The sequence below is a fragment of the Saccostrea cucullata genome, unplaced genomic scaffold (genome assembly GCF_032062105.1).
Source record: "Saccostrea cucullata isolate Sc308-1 unplaced genomic scaffold, CSIRO_AGI_Scuc_v1 ctg337, whole genome shotgun sequence".
Taxonomy (NCBI): Eukaryota; Metazoa; Mollusca; class Bivalvia; order Ostreida; family Ostreidae; genus Saccostrea; species Saccostrea cuccullata.
Genome location: NW_026932716.1, coordinates 104,541 through 128,865, shown reverse-complemented (window position 1 = coordinate 128,865; position 24,325 = coordinate 104,541). Strand labels below are relative to the sequence as shown.

The 24,325-nt window shown below is 32.0% G+C and overlaps 4 protein-coding genes across 7 annotated transcripts in view; all 4 read left to right on the top strand.

Annotated features, from left to right (window-relative positions):
* LOC134235881 (uncharacterized) overlaps positions 1-8,238 on the top strand; it is a 34,150-nt gene extending 25,912 nt beyond the window's left edge. The window contains exons 1-7 of one of the 3 annotated variants that reach the window (XM_062718050.1): positions 703-723; positions 2,392-2,571; positions 2,804-2,899; positions 5,884-5,959; positions 7,118-7,282; positions 7,377-7,465; positions 7,958-8,227. In XM_062718050.1, coding sequence (XP_062574034.1) covers positions 2,422-2,571; positions 2,804-2,899; positions 5,884-5,959; positions 7,118-7,282; positions 7,377-7,465; positions 7,958-8,041 — 660 coding nt within the window. In that variant the 5' untranslated portion in view covers positions 703-723; positions 2,392-2,421 and the 3' untranslated portion in view covers positions 8,042-8,227. Of the gene's footprint in view, positions 1-702; positions 724-2,391; positions 2,572-2,803; positions 2,900-5,883; positions 5,960-7,117; positions 7,283-7,376; positions 7,466-7,957 lie in introns of those variants that run through there. The other 2 variants (XM_062718045.1, XM_062718048.1) reach the window with 2 other exon arrangements.
* The window catches only part of LOC134235884 (uncharacterized), a 76,182-nt gene extending 58,820 nt beyond the window's left edge, over positions 1-17,362 (top strand). For both annotated transcript variants that reach the window (XM_062718055.1, XM_062718059.1), the window contains exon 7: positions 17,351-17,362. The gene's annotated coding sequence lies outside the window, so the exon portion shown is untranslated. The remainder of the gene's footprint in view (positions 1-17,350) is intronic.
* LOC134235870 (uncharacterized) lies at positions 12,085-15,315 on the top strand. Its single transcript, XM_062718032.1, has 6 exons — positions 12,085-12,586; positions 12,793-12,888; positions 13,656-13,731; positions 14,435-14,599; positions 14,999-15,091; positions 15,266-15,315. Exons 1-6 carry the CDS (start codon positions 12,440-12,442, stop codon positions 15,313-15,315), a joined length of 627 nt encoding a protein of 208 aa, XP_062574016.1. The 5' UTR covers positions 12,085-12,439.
* Positions 17,363-17,542: 180 nt separating the features above from the next.
* On the top strand, positions 17,543-24,256 carry LOC134235868 (uncharacterized). The gene is made up of 4 exons (XM_062718031.1): positions 17,543-17,590; positions 21,631-22,275; positions 23,428-23,973; positions 24,120-24,256. The coding sequence occupies exons 2-4, from the start codon at positions 21,633-21,635 to the stop codon at positions 24,254-24,256; spliced, it is 1,326 nt and encodes a 441-aa protein (XP_062574015.1). The 5' UTR covers positions 17,543-17,590; positions 21,631-21,632.
* The last annotated feature ends 69 nt before the right edge of the window (positions 24,257-24,325 follow it).

The window sequence follows — 24,325 nt, the reverse complement described above, 5'->3', positions numbered from 1 at the left end:
TGAATTGTTAAGTGTTACACGGACCGGGGTACTACTTCAATGTAGAATCAGAATGTTTTGTTTTTTTTTCACAAAAGAAGTTTGCTTATACAAATGACGAAATATTTAAATGATATCCACGATTATTGATGAAACAATTATCGATTCTATGAAAAAGTCTTTTTTTTAATTACATAAGTCACTACGCCTACCCCAATATAAATTGTTGGAAGCTGGGAGAGAACAGGTCAGACGTTTAAAGATCAGACAGGGCATTGCGGTGATCAGAGTAAAATCGTAAATACCATTTGAATTTTGTTTTCTTGTGTATTTTGTAAAAATAAAAAAAAAATCTTTGTAATTCTTTTATAAAATTTCAAACTATAATACATTGTATAAGTTTATCATGAAAATAAAACGGTCAAATTATTATATGTGATAGTTCCTGATAGTTTATGTTTCACTATAAACCAAAAGTTGTCGTGTACCATACTAGTGACAGTAAAGCAGGGAAATCATTTCGATTCATTCAAAGGTTTCCTGGTAAATAGAGTGCACAAACAGGGCTAAACATTTACACAAAAAATATCAAGCGTGTCAAAAACATTTTCAAAAGATATTCATCCTGTTTTATAAACACAATTTTCTATTCTTCCTTGTTCCTGAATGCTCCAGAAATCATTTAACAATTCGCACAAATTCGGAGCTTTCATAATTGTTTTATGCAAGCCATCCTTCCATTGAGTAAGTTTTTCCCCCCGCAAATCATAAATGATATTAATCTTTTTAAAATCAAATTATAGGTATTAAATAAAAATATTAATTAGACACAATAGTTAAATATTTTACACCTTGAGAAATATTATCTCTCATAATTGCAAAAATATTTTTATTACTTTCAAAGAATAGGAATGACAAAGGTATGTTTGCCAAGTCCTATATATTTCTGGAGGAATGTTTTATACTAACTAGTTTTGTTTCAGCTGACTCTCTTTGTGACTGATGTTTAAATAGTATAAGGTACTGGACAGAGATCGTTGTTATTCAATCGCGTCAAACAGATTCCATTTAAATTTACATATCACTTTTTGTTAGTCCATTATTTATACCCTGAATTGACAACGATTTTTTTACGTTATTTCCTGATCATGACAAGGAGCAGCGGGTGTGACCGGTCGGCAGGGGATGCTCAATACTCCATGACACCTGATCCTACCTCTAATGTTTCGGGGGTCTGTATTTGCTCTGCTTTTATTTTGTATTGTTTTATAGACTTTGACACTGAATACTGTTCGTTATCTCCATATCCTTCTTTGATTAAATGACAACAAACTCATATTTATGAATAATGTTTCAATGGATTACATGCTATATGAACCGCTCCCAAATTATCCTCATGTTACATTAGTTGTATGTTAATTGAAACTTATGAATAATTAGGTACTAAAGGCTTGATTACTTCAGATCTAGAAAAGGTAGCATCTTATTTCAAATTCAAAAAATTCAAATATATACATTGTTCCTTCATTATTTACCTCTACTTTAAGTTTTGTTATTGTTTCTAATTTAACTATTCCTAAGACCCCTCGATCTCCCCCTTTTCACTCTCTTCAGCCGTTTGCAAAAGCTGTGATCTTTTTGTGATTTCATATCTTTTTATTGTTTGAGTTTTGATAATAGATCCCGTGAGCGCGTGGTTTAAATTTAAGTGTATCGCATTTTTTCCCTGTATTTTTAATTAACAATTACGATCAACATATAATTTTGTTTTCAAAATATATCCTTGAGGGATTCCACTAATTATATTTAAACTTGTTTGAAAGTACTGGAAAATTCGTAATTCTTACAAGCCCTCAGCATTTTTATTTTAGTAAGTCAAGATTAGGTTAGCCCTTTAAGTTATATAGCGTTCAGCAGATTTACGTCTCAAGTAACTTACCTGATCCCCAGATTAACGGCTGAGTTGTACATAACCTGAGCGATAGGTACCCAACCGGCCATAGGTATTTTAATGTTTAATTTATCAGACTAAGAGTACAAGTTAGTAAGTTAAAGACCTCTTGAAAATCAAAATACATTTTTCATCATCAAATTCATCACGTTACAACAAGTAAAATTTTCAACATCAAATAATCCCACCTCTGATGTTTCACAAGTCTTTGTTTGCTCTGCTTCTATTTTGTATTGTTTTACGGACTATGAGATTGAATACTGTTCGTTATCTCCATATCTTTCATTTGTTGAACCAAATCAATGGTTCTCCAAAATTTAGTACTTTATCAAATTATTTTTTTCTTTTCGATCACGGAAGATGATGAAAAAAAAAAAGAAGGAACTTCCTCAACAAATTTGCCAGGGTGACACATGGCTTACTTATTCTGTGATCATAGGCTTATTAATTCATTTCTGCAGAGTTTTTTAGTCATACTTCTAGACACCAAGATGATCGCCTACCTCCTTCTTGTCGGAGTGTCCTTGTCTGTAGTCCCCGGGGTCGTCTCCAATTGTTGTCTGCCCCTCCAGGTCCAGACATACATGGACGTTATGACGTCACTCTCGGGGAGTCCACAGGAAAAAAGATTTAAGCAAATGGTAAGTTGAAAACAGTACTAATTATGATGTATACATACTGTGACGTTAAAGACAGTAAAACGTAAATATTTCGGTAAAATTAGATATAAAGACATGCATAGTATAAACTTTATAATAAGATAATTGCAGAGAAATGTATTTTCAATGAGTTATACGGTTAATATTTCTTAATATATTTACAATTATGATTCTAATACAATCTAATGTACAACAACCGCACTGTTTGTCATAGATGTTTTCCTATGATGCCAAATCCCATAAAATCGCAAGTATTTATCTTACTCAGCCTGAGGGATACGAAGTCAACATTATACAAGATTTCGCAGCAGTAAGTTAAAAGGTTCTTATTTCTTATTATATCATGGTTAGATAATATTAGCTATTTCCTACAAGATAAACGATGTACCTTTCACGCTTTTCAATAAAGTATAATTTTGAAAAACATTGAAGGATTATTTTAAACTCTTCCGCGTCATAGAAATTATACAATTCGAGAGGAAACCTGTGTGATTTAAACACAGTTGAACCCAGGCAATTTAAAACATTCCTTGTATTCAAATTCAAAACCTACATTTGTACACTCATTACTTTAACTTTTTGTTGGCCTATTTTTGATATATTTCAGTATTTTCATTGGTATGTCACTTAAACTAGCGTTTTTCTGTGTATATTTCTGTGTATAGATTTACATCATCTTTCTATGAAATGGTTCACTTAGTAAAAAACATCAGATAAAGTAAATATCACTGTAGCAATCAAAGAGTCACAACTCTCATAAAATTAAACTGAAAAAAGACTTCAAATACGAAAACTAACAGCGAAGATTTTTCTTTTCCAAAAAAATTAGATTCCAAAATTTGTCGCTATACCGATGTATTTGTATCTCTGGTATATTAATGATTTAAGGAAATAATACCTTATGAACAATTATGCAAACCAACCATATATGCCAATGAACCCATGACAAAAATGATTTCAAGTCCCTAGAGAATGGTTTTGAGAATTGATATGAAAAATATATCAAGATGGAGATTATGAACGATATTTGAACTTTAAGACTATTTAAACAATTCGGATCGGGAGCAGAGCAAACACGGACAAAAACACAAACCAGTGGTGGGATCAGGTGCCAGGTACGAGTGAGTATCCCCTGCCGATCAGTCGCACTTGTGGTGTGTTTCTTGTTATGAAAAGAAATACAGGGGGAAGGAAAATCCTTACAAAATTTAGTGTGTAAATAATGGCCTAAAAATTCGCAATAAAATGTCAGTCAGCATATGAATAAATGATAGGTTTTATGAAACATATGTAAATAACGAACAGTAATCAAGAACAATGGTCCAATAAACAATAGAAAATAGGAGCAGAGAAAACACAGACCTCTGGAACATCAGAGATGTGATCAGGTGCCATGAAGGAGTGAGCATTCTCTGTCGACTGGTCACACCCGCTAGGCCTGTTGTGAATGACGTCACAGTCCGTCATCTTTTTAACATCTCATTGACTAACTTAATATTGATTTTTTTGATTGCTCAGTAAAAAGATTGATGTTAATTTTTTTTACAGAAAAATATATCAATGTAGCGATATAAAGGATAAATGATATGTATTATTCCCATTCTCTCATTAAAAATGAACGTAGAACCTCTCACTATATTGAGCAAAGGCCTTTAAGGTATGTCACTCGTCAGCTTTTTAGAAAAGTGCACGCAGAAACTCTTACTTAAAAATTATTTATCAAAATTCAATTCTTATAAAATATTTATATTCAACAATGTATAGTTTTTAACATTCATCGAAAAAACTGCTTAAAAATCTGCGAAGAAGCAAGATTTATGAGGGACTATTTCTTGTGGTGGAAGGATATTCAGCAGAAATTTCCTCAAATCTGCACATTTATTTAATTTAATGTCTTAAAACTTTAGCCTCACATACTTTTACTCGGAGAATATTTTCCGTTATGATTTTGCAGGAATATTTAATATAGGTCTTAATTTATATATTTAGAACAAGTTTTACACCTTCTCTCAACAAACTTTGCCAAGAAATGAAGATATATTAAAAAAGTCAAGATAAAATTTACACCATTTTTTGCCTGAAAATCACATATTTTGACCAATATTTCAAAATTAACATCACTGACCCCAACTTTTTCTTTCATTATTTTAAAATACTCTATACTTCTGACTGATCAACACTTAACTCCTAAGAAGCTTGATATAAGAAAATATTTTATTGCCTATCTAGTTTTTTAATACCCCAAATATGTTATTTTTAGTGCAAAAAGGTCACACAATAATAAACACGCATTAATTTGCAAGATTTGTTCAATTAAGGAATGTTTTTAAGTTTTGTTTGAGTTATTGGTGTGTGAATCACACAGACTTGTCACGTAGGCATAAAAATATGCCTACGTGCAAGTCTGTGTGATTCTCACACCAATAATTCACACTAAACTTAAAAAAATCCTTATATTTACATTTTACATGTTTGGGAGCAACTAAAATATAATCAATATTTGAATTTCTCGTTTTCCTCTATCGTTGCATTTTTCTAACGTCGCTGCAGCCTCATTGTGACGTCACGTAAACGCACGTTTCTTCGAATATATTTCTACGAGTGAGTATACACGAAAATGGTTTTCAAATCAATTTCACAGTTGGTTTAGAAGAAAAACACAGCGAATGTAAAAATTGATACTGTAAACCAACTTTTATTCGCGACGACTTTATTTCGCGATTTACCAGGGTTAAACTAGTTGGCGACGATGAATTTTCGCGATCAAGCCTTTTTGCATCTGTTTTCAATAGACAAATATACTAGAAGGACCGGTTCGCGGAGAGAAATATTCGCGATAATGAGGCACTCGCGAACTTCGCGAAAATTTCTCGCACGCGAATAAAAGTTGGTTTACAGTAAATATTGTTCAAACTATTTTATGTAAAAAAAAGATTAAATTTGTTAATGTAGTAACATCTGATAAAATAAAATTAGAGATAAAGTAATAAATCAAAGAGTTAAAATTTAAGTGCAAAAAGGTCAATTTAATTGTACCTTAGTAAGATGCACACTGACCCCCTATTTTCTTTGCGATTTTGAGTAATACTATTTGAGTACTTATCCAAAATATACTTCCCAAAAAATCCTTGATTTAGCAAATTTGAGAAGTGACTTACCTTAAATGAAAAATGAAAATGAAAACATCTTATATAATAAAAAATTAATACAGTGTATTATTTCCATAGAAATATTTCATGAATTGTGAGATATAATGAAACAAAAGAAAAATTTGTATATGCTTTTGTTTTTCAGGGCAAGCTATATAACTGGAATCGAACTACTTGTCATGTATCTCCGAGTGGTGCCTTTAACAATATATGTATTCCAGGTCAATATACATTCTAAGCTTAAACTAATTTAATCTGTTTTACTTACATTACTCTCTCTCTCTCTCTCTCTCTCTCTCTCTCTCTCTCTCTCTCTCTCTCTCTCTCTCTCTCTCTCTGTATGTGTGTGTGTATAATGCGTATTTGTTTTTCAATAATGAGAAAAAAACAAAAACAACCTGAGAAGTATAATACAAGATACTCTGCACAGAAACTGTTTAACCATTGCTTTTGGTATTTAATATAATATGCCAAAATGAACTTTAAAAATCCTTTCAAACATTACGAAGATGGAATAGAGGAAATACTGACCGCAAATAAGAGATGGGATCAGGTACCATAGAGGAGTAAATATGGCCTGTCGACCAGTCACTTAGCCTGTGACCCTTAAAGATAAAAATGGGAAAATACGTTAAAAATTTCAATAAAAATAAGCCCAAAAATCATTAAATGACCACAGAATTTGCGAAAAGTTGCACTCAATCAAGACTGTTGTAGTCCTCGTATCATTAACTTTTTTGGCGATAGTTTTCCTTGTTTAAGAAATTGCTCGTATGTAGAGAATGCTATTGTGTTTCAACTCTTCTCCGAAACATAAACCTTCTTTCAATGTTAAAATGGGAAATATCTACATTATAATGGAGAGTTGTCGAAAGAAAATAGTCTTTTTACCTCCACCCCTACAATACGAATGATCAGGCTTTAAATAGATCTGTTTTTTAACCGAGGCTAGTTATTGACACATAAATGTAACAATGATTTCAACAATCCAATTCAGCTTCTCACAAATTCTACCGTTGTTAGCGTGGCCTTGCTTGTAAAATACATCCTATTGGTTACTTGTATTTTATCTGACATCTTTCATACCATTTATTTTTATGGTTTTTGTAAAGGATTTGACTGGGGAATTCTAATCAATACATAACGCTAATGGCTGGTGTGATTGGTGACAGGGGTTGTTATCCTTTTAGGCAGCTAATCCCGTCATGTTTGCAGAAGTCCAATTGTTTTTGCAATATTTACGTTAATTTATGTGTATTTATGAGATTAATCATTGTTCGTTCAACCTAGTTTTATTGCCTTTATAAATTGTATCTTCTTGTCATGAAGATAAGCGAATGAAATAATGAAATATACTTGCAACAACTTGCGTTTTTCAGCTGAAGCTAAACCTGTACAAAAGACTTTCATGGGAGTGTCTCCTGTCATTATTAACTTGGACACCTATATGATTTCGCAGAATAATTTCACATTTTTCTACAGAGTTGGATTAAACTGTACCTATGTTGAAATGGGAGGATTTTCGTCAAAGATTCCTCAAACTGGTACAACTTTCCTTAAATGACGTAAACAAAAAATGAAAAAAAACAACAATCGTTTTTACAATTCATTATATTTTATGATTCCTTTTCTTCACAGATGTGCAGCTGTTGTACGTCTTTTACAACACGACAATGGGAATAAAAGATCGATCTGTCTTTATTCCACCAAAGATGTGCTTCAAAAATGTGAGAATTGTTTTATTGCTTGCAGACATTTTTCGTTTACATGAAAATATTAAAATATACTTTAATTGGTTTTAATTGTGACGTAGCATTGCTTTTGAAAGTGGCTAAAGGGGGAGCAGCTAGACAATAAAAAATCAACTGAAAAAAATTGTATAAAATCGAAAATCCTCATTCGTACGGGGTTAGTGCGATGGTGACGAGGAGGGTGTAATTTTTTCGGTACAAAATTTTCCACATTACCCTTATTTAACTTTACTGCAACAAAGGGATAGGGATCTTTAAAAAAGATAAAATATTATGTTTGGGAAAAGTGAAGGGGCTATTCCCCTTCCGATGCTATGTTTTTGTTGTATGAAATGTTAAATTTGTCAAGGTCTGCGTGAGTGCATAATAAGGGAAAGCAACTATATTTCATCTGTTATCAACAGTATCTTATATTTCTAGTAGTTTAGATTTTCTATTTTATACTCTTTTATATTAATCTCTTTGCAGGTCACAAACATCGACAGAAAACCTTGTTTCCAGCCAAATCACTTCATTAATTATCTTGGACATCCAAATCCCTGTTTCCCTTGAAATTGTTAGAAATCTATTTCCCTTTCCTGTACATAATGTTAAAATTAAAATTAATTAACGAAGCAACTTAACATAATATACATTTTTCCAAAACCATATGTGTCCGAAAATGCTATTTTGGTTATTTAGGATGAACGTAAGATATATTTTTGTATACAACTTAAAGTCCATTCAATCATACCGCAAACCATTTCATACTTTTTAACAAATTCCCAAAATTTATATCATTCTTTGGTAATAAAGTTTTTTTTTACTCCTTCTTATATTGAATCATGATTGTTAAAACATATTTTACAACTTTCACCCTAACCCAACATCTTATTCCAAACCTTATTCAAAACAATAACTACCCCAAACCCTTTGTTTATCATCCTAATTCATTTTCATATACATGTAATTGATTAATCAATATCGACGACACTTGTCTTATAAAATTATATTATACCTAATTGTGAAAATGCATTGTATAAAATACATATAGGATCGATATCGATACGTATCATCATGGTATTGTTGATATCGGCGACATCGACATAGCACCAAGTCTCTTATATGTATTATTTCCAATTAATAATGCTGGTCAGGATCAATATCGATACGATATCGACATAATATTGCCAATATCGTCGAAATCGACGTCGAATTGGTTCTTGGACATGTATGTTCATATGAAGCAAAATTTGTGGAACATCTTATGCGTGAAAAGAAAATAAACACTTGCTGTGGCCTTCAACTCGACATTTAGATATATTGACGACGTTTTTACTTGAAAAAGACGTTAATGATAATCTAACAAGCAAGCTCTATGACAAACGTGATGACTTTAACTTTTCTATCGTCAACTTCCCTTACTTATGCAGCAATATGCAGCAATATGCCTTCATCACCTGCATACAGATTTAGAGTTTACCTATCTCAGTTTATCAGATACCCATGCCAAGAGCATGCTCTACGTATGAACAATCTCTACAACGAGGTAAATTATTAACAAACAAGTTAATGAAACAAGAATTTAAGCAGGCTCGTTTAAAGTCATTATTTCGTGAGTTCTATGAGTCTATGTGATATTATGACCTCTTCAGCAACTACAATTTACCATTTTTTCATAGAAATTGTTTGTCTATTATTTATACGACGGATTTCCCGATCAGGACAAGGAGTACATCGTGGGTGTGACCGGTCGGCTTGGGATGCCAATCCTCCATGGCACCTGATCCCAACTCTGATGTTTAAGTGTTCACTCTGCTCCTGTTTTGTATTGTTTTATAGACTTTTGAACTTGAAACTGTTCTTTATCTCCATATGTGTCATTTAATTCTTATTTTAAGGTCAGACGTGACGTTCTTTAATATATGTTTTGTATATCTTCGTAATGTATGAAAAATATTCAAAATCTTAATAACATCTTGATTTCTAAACCGGTTTCTAAACTTTTTTACAAAATCCAAACCCCCAAAAATTTGAAATTTGAAAATTATTTTTCTTCCCAAAAGGATTATATAAGGAAAACTACCCCTGGTATCTTACAGAAATGCCTGGTACGGTACCTCAATTTTTGTGAGTAAACATGTTTAAGTAGCAATACTTCAAAAAATTTTCTTTTATTAAGGAACGTCTCGTCTGTCCTTAATTGATATTTTGCGATTAGTTTTAAATAAAAGATACCACAGAGTCGAGTCTTACAAACATGTTTATTAAAAGTAATCTAACAACCAAGCTTTACGATAGCTTTATGATAAATCATCACGATTTTAACTTTTAAATCTGCAATTTTCCTTTCTACATACAGACACGAGCAAAAGTATTCGGTCAAAAATGGCGGCGTGTTTACACTTTAAACGGTATTAAAAAAGAAAATGACCTTGCCCTCTTGATATCACATCACAGGAAGTAGATTTTTAAAAATTTAGAGAATTAAGTCACATGATTAATCACGTGACAATATTTTCACCTGCACGTGACTGTAGTTTGAGATATCTGTTCCCTTTTTTATCTTTTACTAGAAAAAGACGTCAATGAATATCTTACAAACAAATTTTATGATTAATCTGATGACTTTAACTTTCCTTTTGCAGCAAAATACCTTTGTCACCTGCATACGAAGATAATATCTTTCAGTGTATTCGATACGCAAGGGCATATGCATGTTTTACATATGAACAAATTCTATAACGATGTAAATTATTGAATATCGGTAGTTTTGTTTAAAGTCATCATTTCGTAAGTTCTATAGTCGATACAATGACCTTGTCAAAAAGCACGGAAACTACGCACGCTAACTCTTGATTCTAACCTACGCTTTACAACCATTTAATCTAATATTAATGACAATTTGGCCATAAAATCTTTTTAGATTAGAAAAAATAATTCTTAAAATTTCTAATTTTTCCTTCCAAAAATTTATTTTTAAGCAAAAAGAATTCAAAAATGGCTTAACGAGGCCCGATCTACTTGATCTGCGCATACGTTTTAACGCAGCGTCGACTCACGCACGTCATAATACCCTTGACTGCCGTCACAGTTGAACACAATAACGTCACAGTTACATTGACGTCAAATTGCGCTAAAATGTATTCGCTGATCTTGCTTACCTGGTAACTCTATAGAATATGCATTGAAAGCTGGCATTCTATTATTTTTTTTAAATATTCAAATTAATAAACAACTTTGGAACCTAATAAATTTTGAGGGATTAATCTTTTGGTACCGATTCATTAATTTTATTCTGTTTTATTTCAGTTTGTGAGTTTAAAAAACAAACACTGCATCTAAAAGTAAACGATTTTAGTCTTTCTCTTTGAACATGTTGAAGTGTTTATGCACACTCTTTTTACTGCGGACTTAAATATGCATGGGCTATCTTCAGTTTTAAAAAGTAAAATAAGTGAATGTAAATCATTTAAATTGAACCGCCGAAATATTTTATTTTTCTATATATTACATGATATCAGTAAAAATTGCAATTTTGTCGCCGTTACCCCCCCCCCTCCTCCTCCCTCTACCCCTTTTCCACGTATAACAACGTCGCGTGTTAAGAGAAAAATAAAGCATGGCTAGAAAATTATTTCATAATGTAAGAATTATTAATTTTTTTAGAAACTAATACATTATTGTAATCGTTTGTTGGCGTTATGTAAACCCATTGCGACCTATAAAATACGAAGCTGGATAGAATAAATCCAAATTTTCTGTTTTGACATGCCCCCTTTTCACTGCAATAAAGGCTACCTCCAATTTTCTTTTCATGTTTTATAAGAAGAATGAAAATTGCATGATATATGTGAAAAATAAAGAATTTCATCATGTATTTTCTTAAATTTGTAAATTTCTTTGTTTATTGAATAGTTTTAGTATGTAATTGTGTATAAAAACACGAAAAATGGTCCATATCTTGACAGTGCCCCCATTTCACTACAATAAAGGCAAGGTAACAAAATTTCATTCTAATTTTTCTAAGCATAAAACATACAAGTATATTTCCAAGAATTAAAATTTTTCATCATTCCTTTTTCGTAATTTTCAACTAGATCGGGCCTCGTTAAAAAATTAATGGGATTTTGAGCTTGAATACTGTTCGTTTTTTCCACATTTTCCAACATTTTCATTGTTTTCTTGACTATTCACTGTAGCTCAGTCGGTAGAGCGCTAGCGCTGTGATCTGGAGGTCAGGTAGCAATTGTTCCTTTGTCATGTGCTTGCCTCTTGAGGTGAAAGTTCTTTGGATGAGACCTTAAAAATTGAGGTCACATGTCACAGCAGGCGTGCCACGATAAAGATCCCTCGCTCCTTGATGGATCTGAGTGCCGAGTATTGGTAATATTTGGAACCCTTTATCGGTATATGTATATGGTGTACATGAGTGGAAAATTCTCGATAGGGATGTTAAACAATAATCAATCAATCCATTCATTGTATTCTTCAAATATTGCAAAGAAAAACAAGGAGAGTAAACCTCGGTGATTCTTGTCAAGATGCGATCCCCAAAACGTCACCAGTGTCGAAGATTTTAAAAATGCGTTATCAAATAAAAAGAAGGGTACTAGTGGATATAAAGAAAATATCCCATAATACTTATTGTTTAATAATGACCTCTTGTTAAAAAAAATTATGTTTTGTGTCATCTATTTTCCGTCTTAAAAGAAAACAACAAAAGCAGTTTTCTGCAGCAAATTAGATTTGAGCACGATAGTTCTTTTTTGCGGCAAATTAATGAGAGATGTCATAATTAATGATCACGGAAGATGATTAAACAAAGAAGAAAGAGCTTCCTCGTGAAATTTGAGAAGGTCGTAATAAATTTCAGAGGGAAATATTTAAAACCCATCCTTGTAAGCAATAAAGCACATTTTAAATTTATTCTGTGACCATATGATTTCGTAAAAGTCGACTTTTTCTGAGATGGTTGCCTTTATCCTTCTCGGGGTTTCTCTCTCTATAGTCCCCAGGTCCGTCTCTACGTGTTGTTTACCCCTCCAGGGCCAGTCATTCATGGACGTTATGACGTCACTCTCAGGGAGCCCAAAGGAAAAACGATTTCAGCAAATGGTAAGATCTTAATAACAGTAATAACAAAATGTACATAAAAAGAATTTAAGGACAGAAAATTGCAGCAAAATTAATAATGAAAGAAATGTATAGTAAAAAAAATTATAAGAAAATAATTTGTAGAAAAAAATGCAATCCTAATTTTTTTCTTCTTTTAAAAACACTTCTGATTTTAAGTCAAGCTATACATGCACTGTTTTTAATAGATGGTTTCCTATGATGCCATATCCCAAAAATTTGCGCAGTATTATCTAACTACACCTGAGGGAGATGAAGTCAACATTATAGAAGATTACCCGGCTGTAAGTTAAGGTTTTTATTTCTTAAAATATATTATAGGTAAACAAATAAGCTATTGTCTAATAAATAAAAAACATATCACTTGAATTTAAGTATATGTTTCAAAATATTTAAAGTTATAATATTTAAAGTTTTAGAATTAAGCTAAACTTAATTAAAAACAAAAAGAAAGTAATATCCTATGGAAAGTATATTCAAACCAACTACATGTACATAATGCTGTAATAAATCCATAACAATAACAGTTTCACGTACCTATATAGAATGGTTTTAAGAATACCTCAAATGCCTTCTCAAAACATCCCCCCAAACGGAGAAAAAAATAAAAGCAAACGGAAACGTACGGATTAGAATTTGTAGACCATTTTACGCCTGTAAACACTTTCAGTTAAAATGTTACCTACAATTACAGTCGAACAACAAATGAATATTTATATTGCGTGATTTGATATTTGCTTTATACTCGCACATGGCCAACGAGTTGGAATGCCGTTAGTAATCGCGAGGTTTGCAGAGGAAATATGTACCATTCAACGAGTTGGATAAAGCCAATATTAATACAGTTATAAAAATTATGTTGATATCATACGACTTTCGATTTAATTTTTAAAGCTTACTCTGTAGTCATTTTATCATATTTCTCTCATGAGAAATGAACCTAGATTTGTTAATGATTTTTTTTATTATTTAGATGTTTATATATGTTCCCAAAGTGAAATTTTATGAAACATTATGAAACAAAAAAAAAATTAATTTAATTTCTTTTTAGGGTAAAGTCTATAACTGGAATCGGGATACTTGTAGAGTATATAAAAGCGGTGCCTTTCAGAATATATGTATTCCAGGTCAATATATACTACACTCATTACTCTCTCTCTCTCTCTCTCTCTCTCTCTCTCTCTCTCTCTCTCTCCGAAGATATGAAAATGATATGCAGAAATCAGGCAAAAAGTCCTGTGAATCAACACATATTTTGGAGCAGAGGGAATATAGACTTTTCTTATTCTATGATGGACATACATGTAACAAAATACAAGGAGCGTAAAGGATCTAATTTTAATTAGATTGCTACAATTTATCATTGAGTCAAATGCTGACTGACGTTTTTAATACTAATTGTTAGTGAATTATTTATACACTGAATTGACGAAGGACTTTTCCATTATTTCCTGATCATGACAAGGAGCACACGGCGCGTGTGACCGGTTGGCAGGGGATGCTCACCCCTCTATGAAACCTGATCCCACTTCTGACGTTTTAGAGGTCCATGTTTGCTTTGCTCCTGTTTTGTATTGTTTTATGAACTTTTAATCTTGAATACTGTTCGTTATCTCCATTTTTTTTCATTTAAGTGGTCTATATTTTTACCCTCTTAATGTAGTTTTCGTTAACTGGCATTGCTTTTATCATTATTTCTCCTCGTTCTTTGTCTTCAGATTAGGAGTTTCTTCTGGACGCATTGTCTTGATTTTTTTATTTTCGCCTTAAATGATACAAGAATGAAAATTATGAAATATTTTTTATTATCCAATTTATTTCTTTCTTCAGCTGAAGCTAAGTTTGTGCAGAAGACTTTTATGGGAGTTGCTCCCGAAATTATTAGTTTGGACACCTATATGCTGAGGCAGAAGAATTACACATTATTCTACAGACTTGGGTTCAACTGTACCTTTGTTGAGATTGGTGCATCTTCCCCCATAATCCCTCAGCCTGGTAAAACTCGAATTTCCTTGAATGCCTAAAAAAAATAATGCAGAAGATATTTCAATATATTTACATTTGCAAATGTTTTCCTTTATATAACACTACTGAAGGCAAGCGTTTTTATAACTGTGTAAATACAGGTACGGGGTCAAGAGGTTATAGATGTGCCGTGGTAATTTCTCTGTGACGTCATAAAGGGTCTTTTAGTGGATTACATACATGCCGTTGGGTTTGAAAAATTAACGCATTTCACACGTTAAAAAAAAGGCAAATATAACGTATGAATAAGTCACAAATGTAAATATATTTCATTTTTTGAGTTTTTGTCTTCAAATTCAATATATTTTACGTTTCTTTTTCTTCATTATCTTCAAATTCAATATATTTTACGTTTCTTTTTCTTCACAGATGGGCTGCAATTGTACGTCTTTTACAACATGACATTAGGAATCAAAGATCCATCAGTCTTTATTCCACCAAAGATGTGCTTCAAAAATGCTAGTATTTTTTTGCAAGATTTTTTCCGCACAAATGAGATTATTTCAATTTCAATATTTCGCTTGGTTACTATTTATGTTAAGAGTAGCTAAGATCTACGAAAGAAAATAATAAAGAAAAAGTAGTTGAGATTTTCTATGTTTATGCTCTTTTTAATTTACTTTTCTTTCTTTGCAGGTCACGAAAATCGACAGAAAACCTTGTTTCCAACCAAATCGCATCACTAATTATCTTGGAGATCCAAATCCCTGCTTTCCTTGAAATTAGAAAATTTAAGTCACCTTTTTGCATGATCCTTTACATTTTAATCATAAGAATTTTTTTAAAATTGTATATATTTTTAAAATCATTTGCGTTATCTGTAAGCAGTAACAGTTTTTTATGATGAAATTTTAAAAAAGTTAAAATAACTATTTCTTTTTAAAAAAAACATGCGCAAAAATATTTTCTTAGATGTATAACACTTGATTAAATCATAGTTATAACCATTTTTCGTAGCATATTTCAGATTTTTGGTACAATTTTTCTTTGATATAAAAATTGTTTTTCTGTTTTAATATATACTTTTTAATTTTTTTTATCTTAAAAACTTACTCGTGGTCTGTTTTTTTCCTTGTCTTTTGTTCTTGGTATATTATTTTTTCCTTTTATTTGATGATAAGCAAGATCAGATGAGTACATGTATCAAGTACAAGAAAATATGTACGCTAATATGTTTTATATGAGAGATTAAAAAGAATACATGTAGCCATAGATCATGCAAATGAGCTGTAAACATAAAAAGGGTTTCTTTATGAAGTTTGATTTCAAACCTCGGATCTTTTTTTCCTTTATAATTAGAATCGAATATTTATTATGCTACTTTAAATCTTTAATATAATAATTTATATCAATATTTACTGCGAATTAAGCGAAAGACTGGGAAATAGGTTCAATTACATATCCTTATTTTGTTTTCGATCAAGCCCTTTTTTTACTCCCCACTTAGATATTAACAGTAGTGAAGGAGAAACTTCAAGAGTAATGTGCAACAATTCAAGGAGTGGTGTAAATCACATGTGGATACTTATAAATTCCAAGGAACTTTTGGACAATTTGAGATCACAAGATTTTACCCAAATCAACAGCTTGCAAAAATTTTGAGTTTTGAACTTAATACACAACCATTCTCCACGATATATTAAAGTCCATGTTTTTCGATATAATTGACAGCTGCTTTGCAATAAGAATTGAACTTGAAAATTAATTTTCCTTGTAATTGGTCATTTGTAAAACCATGTTGTTAAAAGTATTCTGATTGTACACAGAAGTTCTCTGAAGGTGACATGAAAAAGATGCTTGAGTTTCCGATAAACAATATCAATGATGTTTTTGGAGACCAGGTCTTCCAACAATCTATTGGAATTCCCATGGGTAGCAATTGCGCCTTTTTATTAGACTTTGTGCAAAATCTTAAAAATAGGTTGTTAATGATAATCTAACAATTAAGCTCTATGATAAACGTGATGATTTTAACTTTTCTATCGTCAACTTCCCTTACTTATGCAGCAATAGCAATATATCTTTATTACCTGCATACGGAGTTAAGCATGCTCTACGTATGAACAATTTCTAAAACGAGGTACCTTATTGACAAACAAGCTGATGAAACAAGAATATCAGCAGTCTCGTTTAAAGTCAACATTTCTTAAGTTCTATGGTCGATACAATGACATTGTCAGCAAATACATTTTATCATTTAAAAAGTCAAATACTGACTAAAGCTCTTTATATTTATTGTTTTGCCTTTATTCACATAGTGAATTATCGGCGAGTTTTTTCCCCGTTACTTCCCAATGATGACAAGGGGTCCTGAACACAAAGATGATTTATAATCGGTGGAATTTAATCAATGAAATTCTTACTAAATACGAATCAAATGTTATAAGTACTCAGATTGCCATGTCTGAAAGCCAGAAAGTCGGCACATTATGTTTTATCTATTAAAAAGGAACTTGAATTCTTCTGTGGATTAGGAAACAACTTAATGTGTGTATATATATATATATATATATATATATATATATATATATATATATATATATATATATATATATATATATATATATATATAGATATAACCACTGTGTGCAAAATTATTCTCAATTTAAATAACCAAAAGAGTTTTTACATTTTGTATTATTCAATTTTGCAAAATATCGACGCAAAATATATAAAATAACAAAAACATTACAATCAAAAATGTAATATTTCTTATAACATTTTAAAATTCACATTTGCATGTGTTGAAAAAAGAACGTGAAATTCAAAACATGTTTAGTGTAATAAAAGATTAAAGTAAGGAAAAAAACGTTAAAACCCGGTAAAATTAATCGTGGGCTTTAAATTTTATGATCTTCACTTTAGAGACAAACTATTTATAGAATTGCTAGCACTATTTGATACGAGCTGTTGTTTTTTGTGTAATGCATTTGAAAACACAACATTTGCTTCACACATAAGGTAAGATTTTAATTAATTTCGGTTTTCCGGCAAATTAAACATGCCTTGTGTATATGTTCGCCGTTTATTTAATCCACAACCTAAGGATGTGCTTAACACAAAGACTTTTTATCTGAACAATGACATTTTTATTATTTGTTAATTAACCTTGAAAAATTGGACAACGTAACGTTTTATTTCCACGAATAAAGAGGTACTTAAAACATATTTATGATATATTCTCTATAGTTGAGTTTCCGATAAACAAATAATTAAAATAAACGAATCCACACTCTCCTTGTTTCTCGGAACGTAAACCGAAAGTACCTTCCTTTTGTTTTTACATCGTTATGAATTTGATAGCCTATATAATTTGGTCAAAACAATAGGGTGTGGGAAAAAAATCAAGATTTTGAATAATACATATATAGAGCTCAAAATAATTAGGAACGATTGAATATTTTTGGTATCATTATTAAATAAGAACGGGTTTCCCCGAAACAAAAATAAACAAACTGGTTAGTGTAAGTGTTCAAAAAGAATATACATATAATAGCTTTTAATATGGATATGCTTCATTATCTGTTTGTCGTCCGCAAAAGCGTAGCTGCTTGAAATGAAAAAAAAAGTTGAGATCAATCTTATTTTTCTTATAAACAATACAAATATAACAAGAAAACATTGATGTAACCATCAAACGTCGCCCGGGAAATATATAAAGTAAGGATGGCAACTTGTAACCGGTTAATCGATTAATCGGTCGGAACGATGCTAATCGGTTAGCAAATCTGTAATTGGTTCCTCGGAAAAAATAAAATATATGTAAATTTGAGCGCAGTTTCCTTAAAATCCTATTGTGTTTTTTTTTTAAAGGAAAGCGCTGCATAGATTTTTATTTAGTGTTTTTTACACATCTTATAATTAAAAATATTTGGAGATCTCCACATTGAGATTGCACGGTATACGTAGTGGAATTGGTCAATTCGTAAAGTGTTAATTACTGATTTTATAACATCATGCCGTTACCCAGATAGTCCTGTGTTGCTGTTTTTTTAGCTCACCTGAGCCGAAGACTCAAGTGAGCTTCTCTGATCACATTTTGTCCGTCGTCCGTCTGTCCGTCTGTCCGTCTGTAAACTTTTCACATTTTCGACTTCTTCTCAAGAACCACTGGGCCAATTTTGACCAAACTTTGTACAAAGCATCCTTGGGTGAAGGGGAATTTAAATTGTTAAAATGAAGGGACATATCCCCTCGCAAGAGGAGATAATCAAGAAAAGACAAAAATAGGGTTGGGTCATTAAAAAATCTTCTTCTCAAGAACCACTGGGCCAGTAAAGCTGAAACTTATGTGGAAGCATCCTGGGATAGTGTAGATTTTAAATTGTTCACATCATGACCCCTGGGGGAAGGGCGGGGCCACAATGGGGAATCAAAGTTTTATATAGAAATATAAAGGAAAAATCTTTGAAAATCTTCTTCTCAAGAACCACTTGGACAGAAAAGCTGAAACTTATGTGGAAGCATCCTGGTATAGTGTAGATTCTAAATTGTTCACATCATGACCCCCGGGGGAAGGGCGGGGCCACAATGGGGAATCAAAGTTTTATATAGAAATATATAGGAAAAATCTTTGAAAATCTTCTTCTCAAGAACCACTGGGCCAGAAAAAGTGAAGCTTATGTGGAAGCATTCTGGGGTAATGTAAATTCTAAATTGTAGGAATCATGACCCCCGGGGGAAGGGCGGGGCCATTATAGGGAATCAAAGTTTTACATAGAAATATATAGGAAAAATCTTTGAAAATCTTCTTCTCAGGAACCACTGGGCCAAAAAAGCTGAAACATATGTGCCCATGGAAGGATCATGGGGTAGTGTAGATTTCAAAATGTCTAAATTATGATCAGTGGGGTAGGGTGGGGATGCATTATGTATAACAAGGGGGAAATCTGGTCAGAATGGTCAAAGCTTCTCAGGTGAGCGATGTGGCCCATGGGCCTCTTGTTTTTAATTATATTTGAAACTTCACCGTTAAGCACTTTTAATTACAGTATGTCTATATTTTGCCGTTTAAATTAAACTATATATTATTATTATTATAAAGAGCGTTGTAATTAAATTGTAAACAAAGTGAGAGTTCAGCAGAGCTCAAATTTGTCTAGCTTGGAGATCATTGCTTTTAGAGACTGGCCTGTTTCAGCTGGTATTTACGTAGTTTGAACAGGAATAAATTGTATTTGTCTCTTGTAGTAGAGTTCGATCCTTTTCTTCTTGCTCAGACATAGGCTAGTTCTGATTATGGTGATAACGCAGAATTAATTTCTTTAACATCTATTCTGCGTTGGAAAATTTTCCGTCTGGTTTCTCAAGTAAGATTCATGGTTTTCTTAATTTTTCTTGTCTATTGAAATCGAAATAAAATATATTCTTAGGTACAGAAAATCCCCCAATCAAAATAATAAACAGAAAATGTCAAAATGTATATCTTGATACGACTAAGCGGATAATCGGTCGGAATGTTTTGCGGTTAACCGATTAGCAATTCTGCAATCGATTGCCATCTCTAATATTATAAAGTAAGCTATGGAAATGACTCTTGATCATCAAACCGCTTCGATATGTGTGAAATGCTTGCGTCTAATAGATGGAGACGATAGTCGCGAATATTTGGAAAACTTATAGTGGGATAAATGTCAAACAAAAACGATACCAAACTTCAGTTCCTCGAGTAAATGTTGGCTGCATAAAATATAAATTGAAGTTAGACACATGCATCACCTATATTCAAAAATGTATATAATTTTCAATTTTAGAATATAAAATACGAATTGTGCAGAGTACGTTTTTATGCGAGAAGTAAAATTCGATGTTCTAAAAAAGGGACCTGTCGTTGTTTAGATAGTAAATGATAAGTAAATTTATATATCAAAATGAAAAACATATATAATTTTACAGATTCACTTTATGGAAGTAAATATATTATGTATCTCGTAATTTATGAACGGAAAGAACATTCTGATTAACAGTCTTTTCCATGTATGAAAACCTTTAATTTTGAATAACTACTCCCACCCCAATCCCCATATACCAACACTTAAAATTATATGTACAGAGCAGCCCGGTCCTCTGGGCTGCAAAAAAGGTGGATCAACTATACAAAATCAGAAGGCGAATCGGGCACTTATTGAATCTTAGTGTCTATACCGGAAGTGACCCCTATGAAAAGGTTAATTGAGTTAACAAATGGTGAAATTAAACCATTTCAAAATAAAATAATTTTGAAAAAATGATTTTAAAATGGTTTTTTGTCTCATATGCATGAGGAGATTGTCCCAATGCCAAAAACAGATGCCTGTGTTTTAATATAGGTGTAAAACCAAATATTAACATTTGCACAAAACATTTGAAATAATATATCATTTGATTTCAGAGACATGTATACACCGATTTAAGGATAGTTCCATACTTTACACATCGATTAATATATTTTATTTTGTTCTGAAAGTTTAATCAATACATTCTATTGTAACTTTTTTTAAGTGAAATGCTGTACTTTATTCATTGAATGAAAATGACATTCTGTCACACTGTGAAAGGATATCAAAATGATGGCAAAAAATAGTTACATGTTACATGTTTGGAAGTAACTTAAATATACTCAATATTTGATTTTATCGCTGCCCTATATCATTGCATTTTTACGAATGTTACTGTAGCCTCATTGTGACGTTCCGTTATCGCACGTTATCTGTTATCGCCGTGTATATTTCTTTGCGTGAGGATACACGGAAATGGTATTCAAATTAATTTCACAGTTAGCTAAGTAGAAAAACATAGCGAATATAAATAATTGGTAGTTAAAATAATTAATAAAAAATGATTAATTTAGTTTTCTGATTAAGCGTTTGTGTATTATAGTTTGGAGCATTTTGAATTATATATGGGGAATGGTAAAAATAGCCACACACAGAATAAATAAATATTTATTATTCAACAATTGCAAGTTTCTATTATACTTAAAACTATATAAAAACAAAGAATCAATATTTTTATTCATCCAGGAATGGCGTTGGCACCAGGGTCACGGGGAAATTTTGTCCGGTTGGGAATCGCCATAATTGACCATGAATCAAACATGCTTCGCCTAATTCTCGAAAATGAAGTTCCTCCGAGCGACATCGAACAAAAGGCGGTAAAAAAAATCAAAAAATTACAGGAAAAGCAAAAAGACCTTCTTAAGATGGCATCAACTGCTTCTAATTATTCAGACCTGGACATAACATTTCTTTATACTCTGATTAGAAATGTATGTTCTAATGTTCCAAAACCGACAAACGGTTGGGGAGGCGACACAATGCCAGAACCAGGTCATATTTTAATAGGGGACGATATCGAGCGAATTCGACTCATGAGGAATGAAGTATACGGTCATGTAGCAGACACCTGGATGTCAGATACAGATTTCCAGAAACATTTTCAGATTATTAGAGAAATTTCTAAAAGAATGGATACCTATTTCTCATCAAAAAATAAAACAACACAGTTCGAGGTAGAAATAAACCGCATTGAAACAATGTCACTTGATGAAAATGCTGAACAGAAATATGTCCAGAAAATCAAAGATATGGAGGAAAGGGAGAGGAAGCTAGCAGAAAAGATAGTCGAATTGGAAGAGCATTTGACGCTTTGCGTTGCTCGAGGAGATAGTAAGTGTTTACTTTAGTCAAATCAGACGTTTTTCATACTTATTGTTAGTCTGTTATTTCCCGAACATGACAAGGAGCATACGGCTGGTGTGACCATTTGGCAGGGGATGCTTACTCCTCCATGGCACCTAATCCCACCTCTGATGTTTCAGAGGTCCGTGATTGCTCTGCTCCTATTTTGTATTTTTTATAGACCTTTGATCTTGAATACTTTTCATTATCTCCATGTTTCATGGTATATGAAAAATGGAATCATTAAACCTTTTACGATACTTTTAATAAGATCGTTAGATTTGAATATCTTTTTAGAACTCCCTACAAATGGACTAATCTTTGTGTGTTAAGCAAGTGATTTCAACCCTATTTCGAAAGCTAATTCAAATTCTTCAATAATCCTCCTTTATGTATTGATATCATATGTAATTGACCAATCTGCGTTTGTCAGTAAAGTCATTTTGTCATTTTTCACAGTTGAAAAGCTAATTCCATGTTACATGTACATGTTAAAAATGTCATGTATCCGTGTTCTTCTTATTTTTGTTATATCGGTATGACTGACTAGTAAAAATGCATTTCATTGGTTAGCACTTGTTTCATTTAGATTTTAACATTTTTTTTTATATTAATTGTAATTCTACTACGATTATTGCCGAGATCAAAGAAATGCCTCGGACATTATTCTCCAATAAATCACGAACGTCTTCAAAAAATTTTAGATCAGAAAACACATATCAAACCTGTGCGGTTGAAATGTACATTTGACTTACAAAGTAAGAACGAATTACATTGAGACCACATTAATGTGCCGTCTTTTGCAATTTAAACAGTGTATATTGCAGAAAGTAGCTGATAAATGTAGGTTTCTAAAGCGGGGCTATTTCACTGACCTCCCTACTTCTCTATAGAGAAACGATCAATTGTATTTTAAAGCTGCTAAGTAGAATAGAAATAAAGTCCTTGTTGTCGTGAATGATGCAGAATAACCTTTTCGGACTCGAAATGTTGTTTGAAAAAGAAAAGCCTCGGTTAATGCCTTGGCTTTTATCTTTCAAATAACATTTCTCGACCTTGATGATTATTCTGCAACATTCAAGAAAATAACTATTTCTTTATATGCATATTACTTTTAAAAGATTTTTGTCTTTTTTACAGAGGCTTTCAAGATATACAAAAATGTAACACTGAGCGATCCCAATGAGAGTGGTTTATCTATGACACTCACTGATACCTTCCTTAAAGATCTAGGATGTATCATTAATGGAATAGAAAGATTCATTCGGAAAGAGGGTGCGATAGAAAAATGCCTACAAATGTATCAATGCCTGCGTAAAAGAGGAGTCGCAGAAACAAGGAGAACATTCCACAACGTTTTAAATGAATTAAAAAATTTTGCACGGGAATCTCAAAATCTGGTTTGCCCGTTGGAAAATGACCAAGAAATTAACATGATGATATCAATCTTTGATTTTATAATGTTTATCAAAAAATATGAATGCAATTTAGAATGCTTTATGGGATCCCTCTTTATGTGTTACAAATTTCCGATCAACCAGCCACCGGACAATAAAGTAAAGGACGAAATAAATAAAGCTTTCAGCAGTATCATCTTAAAAGATGAACATCTTTCTCTTTACCACTTGCCAGGAGCAAAATGTCTCAACCTCGTGATTCGTGATATAGAAGAAACTGCATTCACAGGTAACGTGTTAAATCTTGTTCAATTTCTTTTGAAAAGCAGAAAATTTAGAAATTTTTGATTTCTGTTAAAAAGCAGAAAATTTAGAATTTTATAAAAGTTTTATTAACTTGTGGATTACTTATATTTGTTGTTTGCTTGCTTAAAGAATTTCAGAGACGCAGAGGAACAAAGAGGAAGGCTGAGAGTGACGCAGAGGAAGACAAAGAAGAAAAGTGTGACGGCAAGTACATCTTTATTCATACTATTCCTACACATTATCAAAACTTCTGTTGGTTTGAATGACATTTCTTGATTGCTCATGTAACTGTTAATATCTCAAAATAAACATTCTTATATTAATATTTTTAGAAG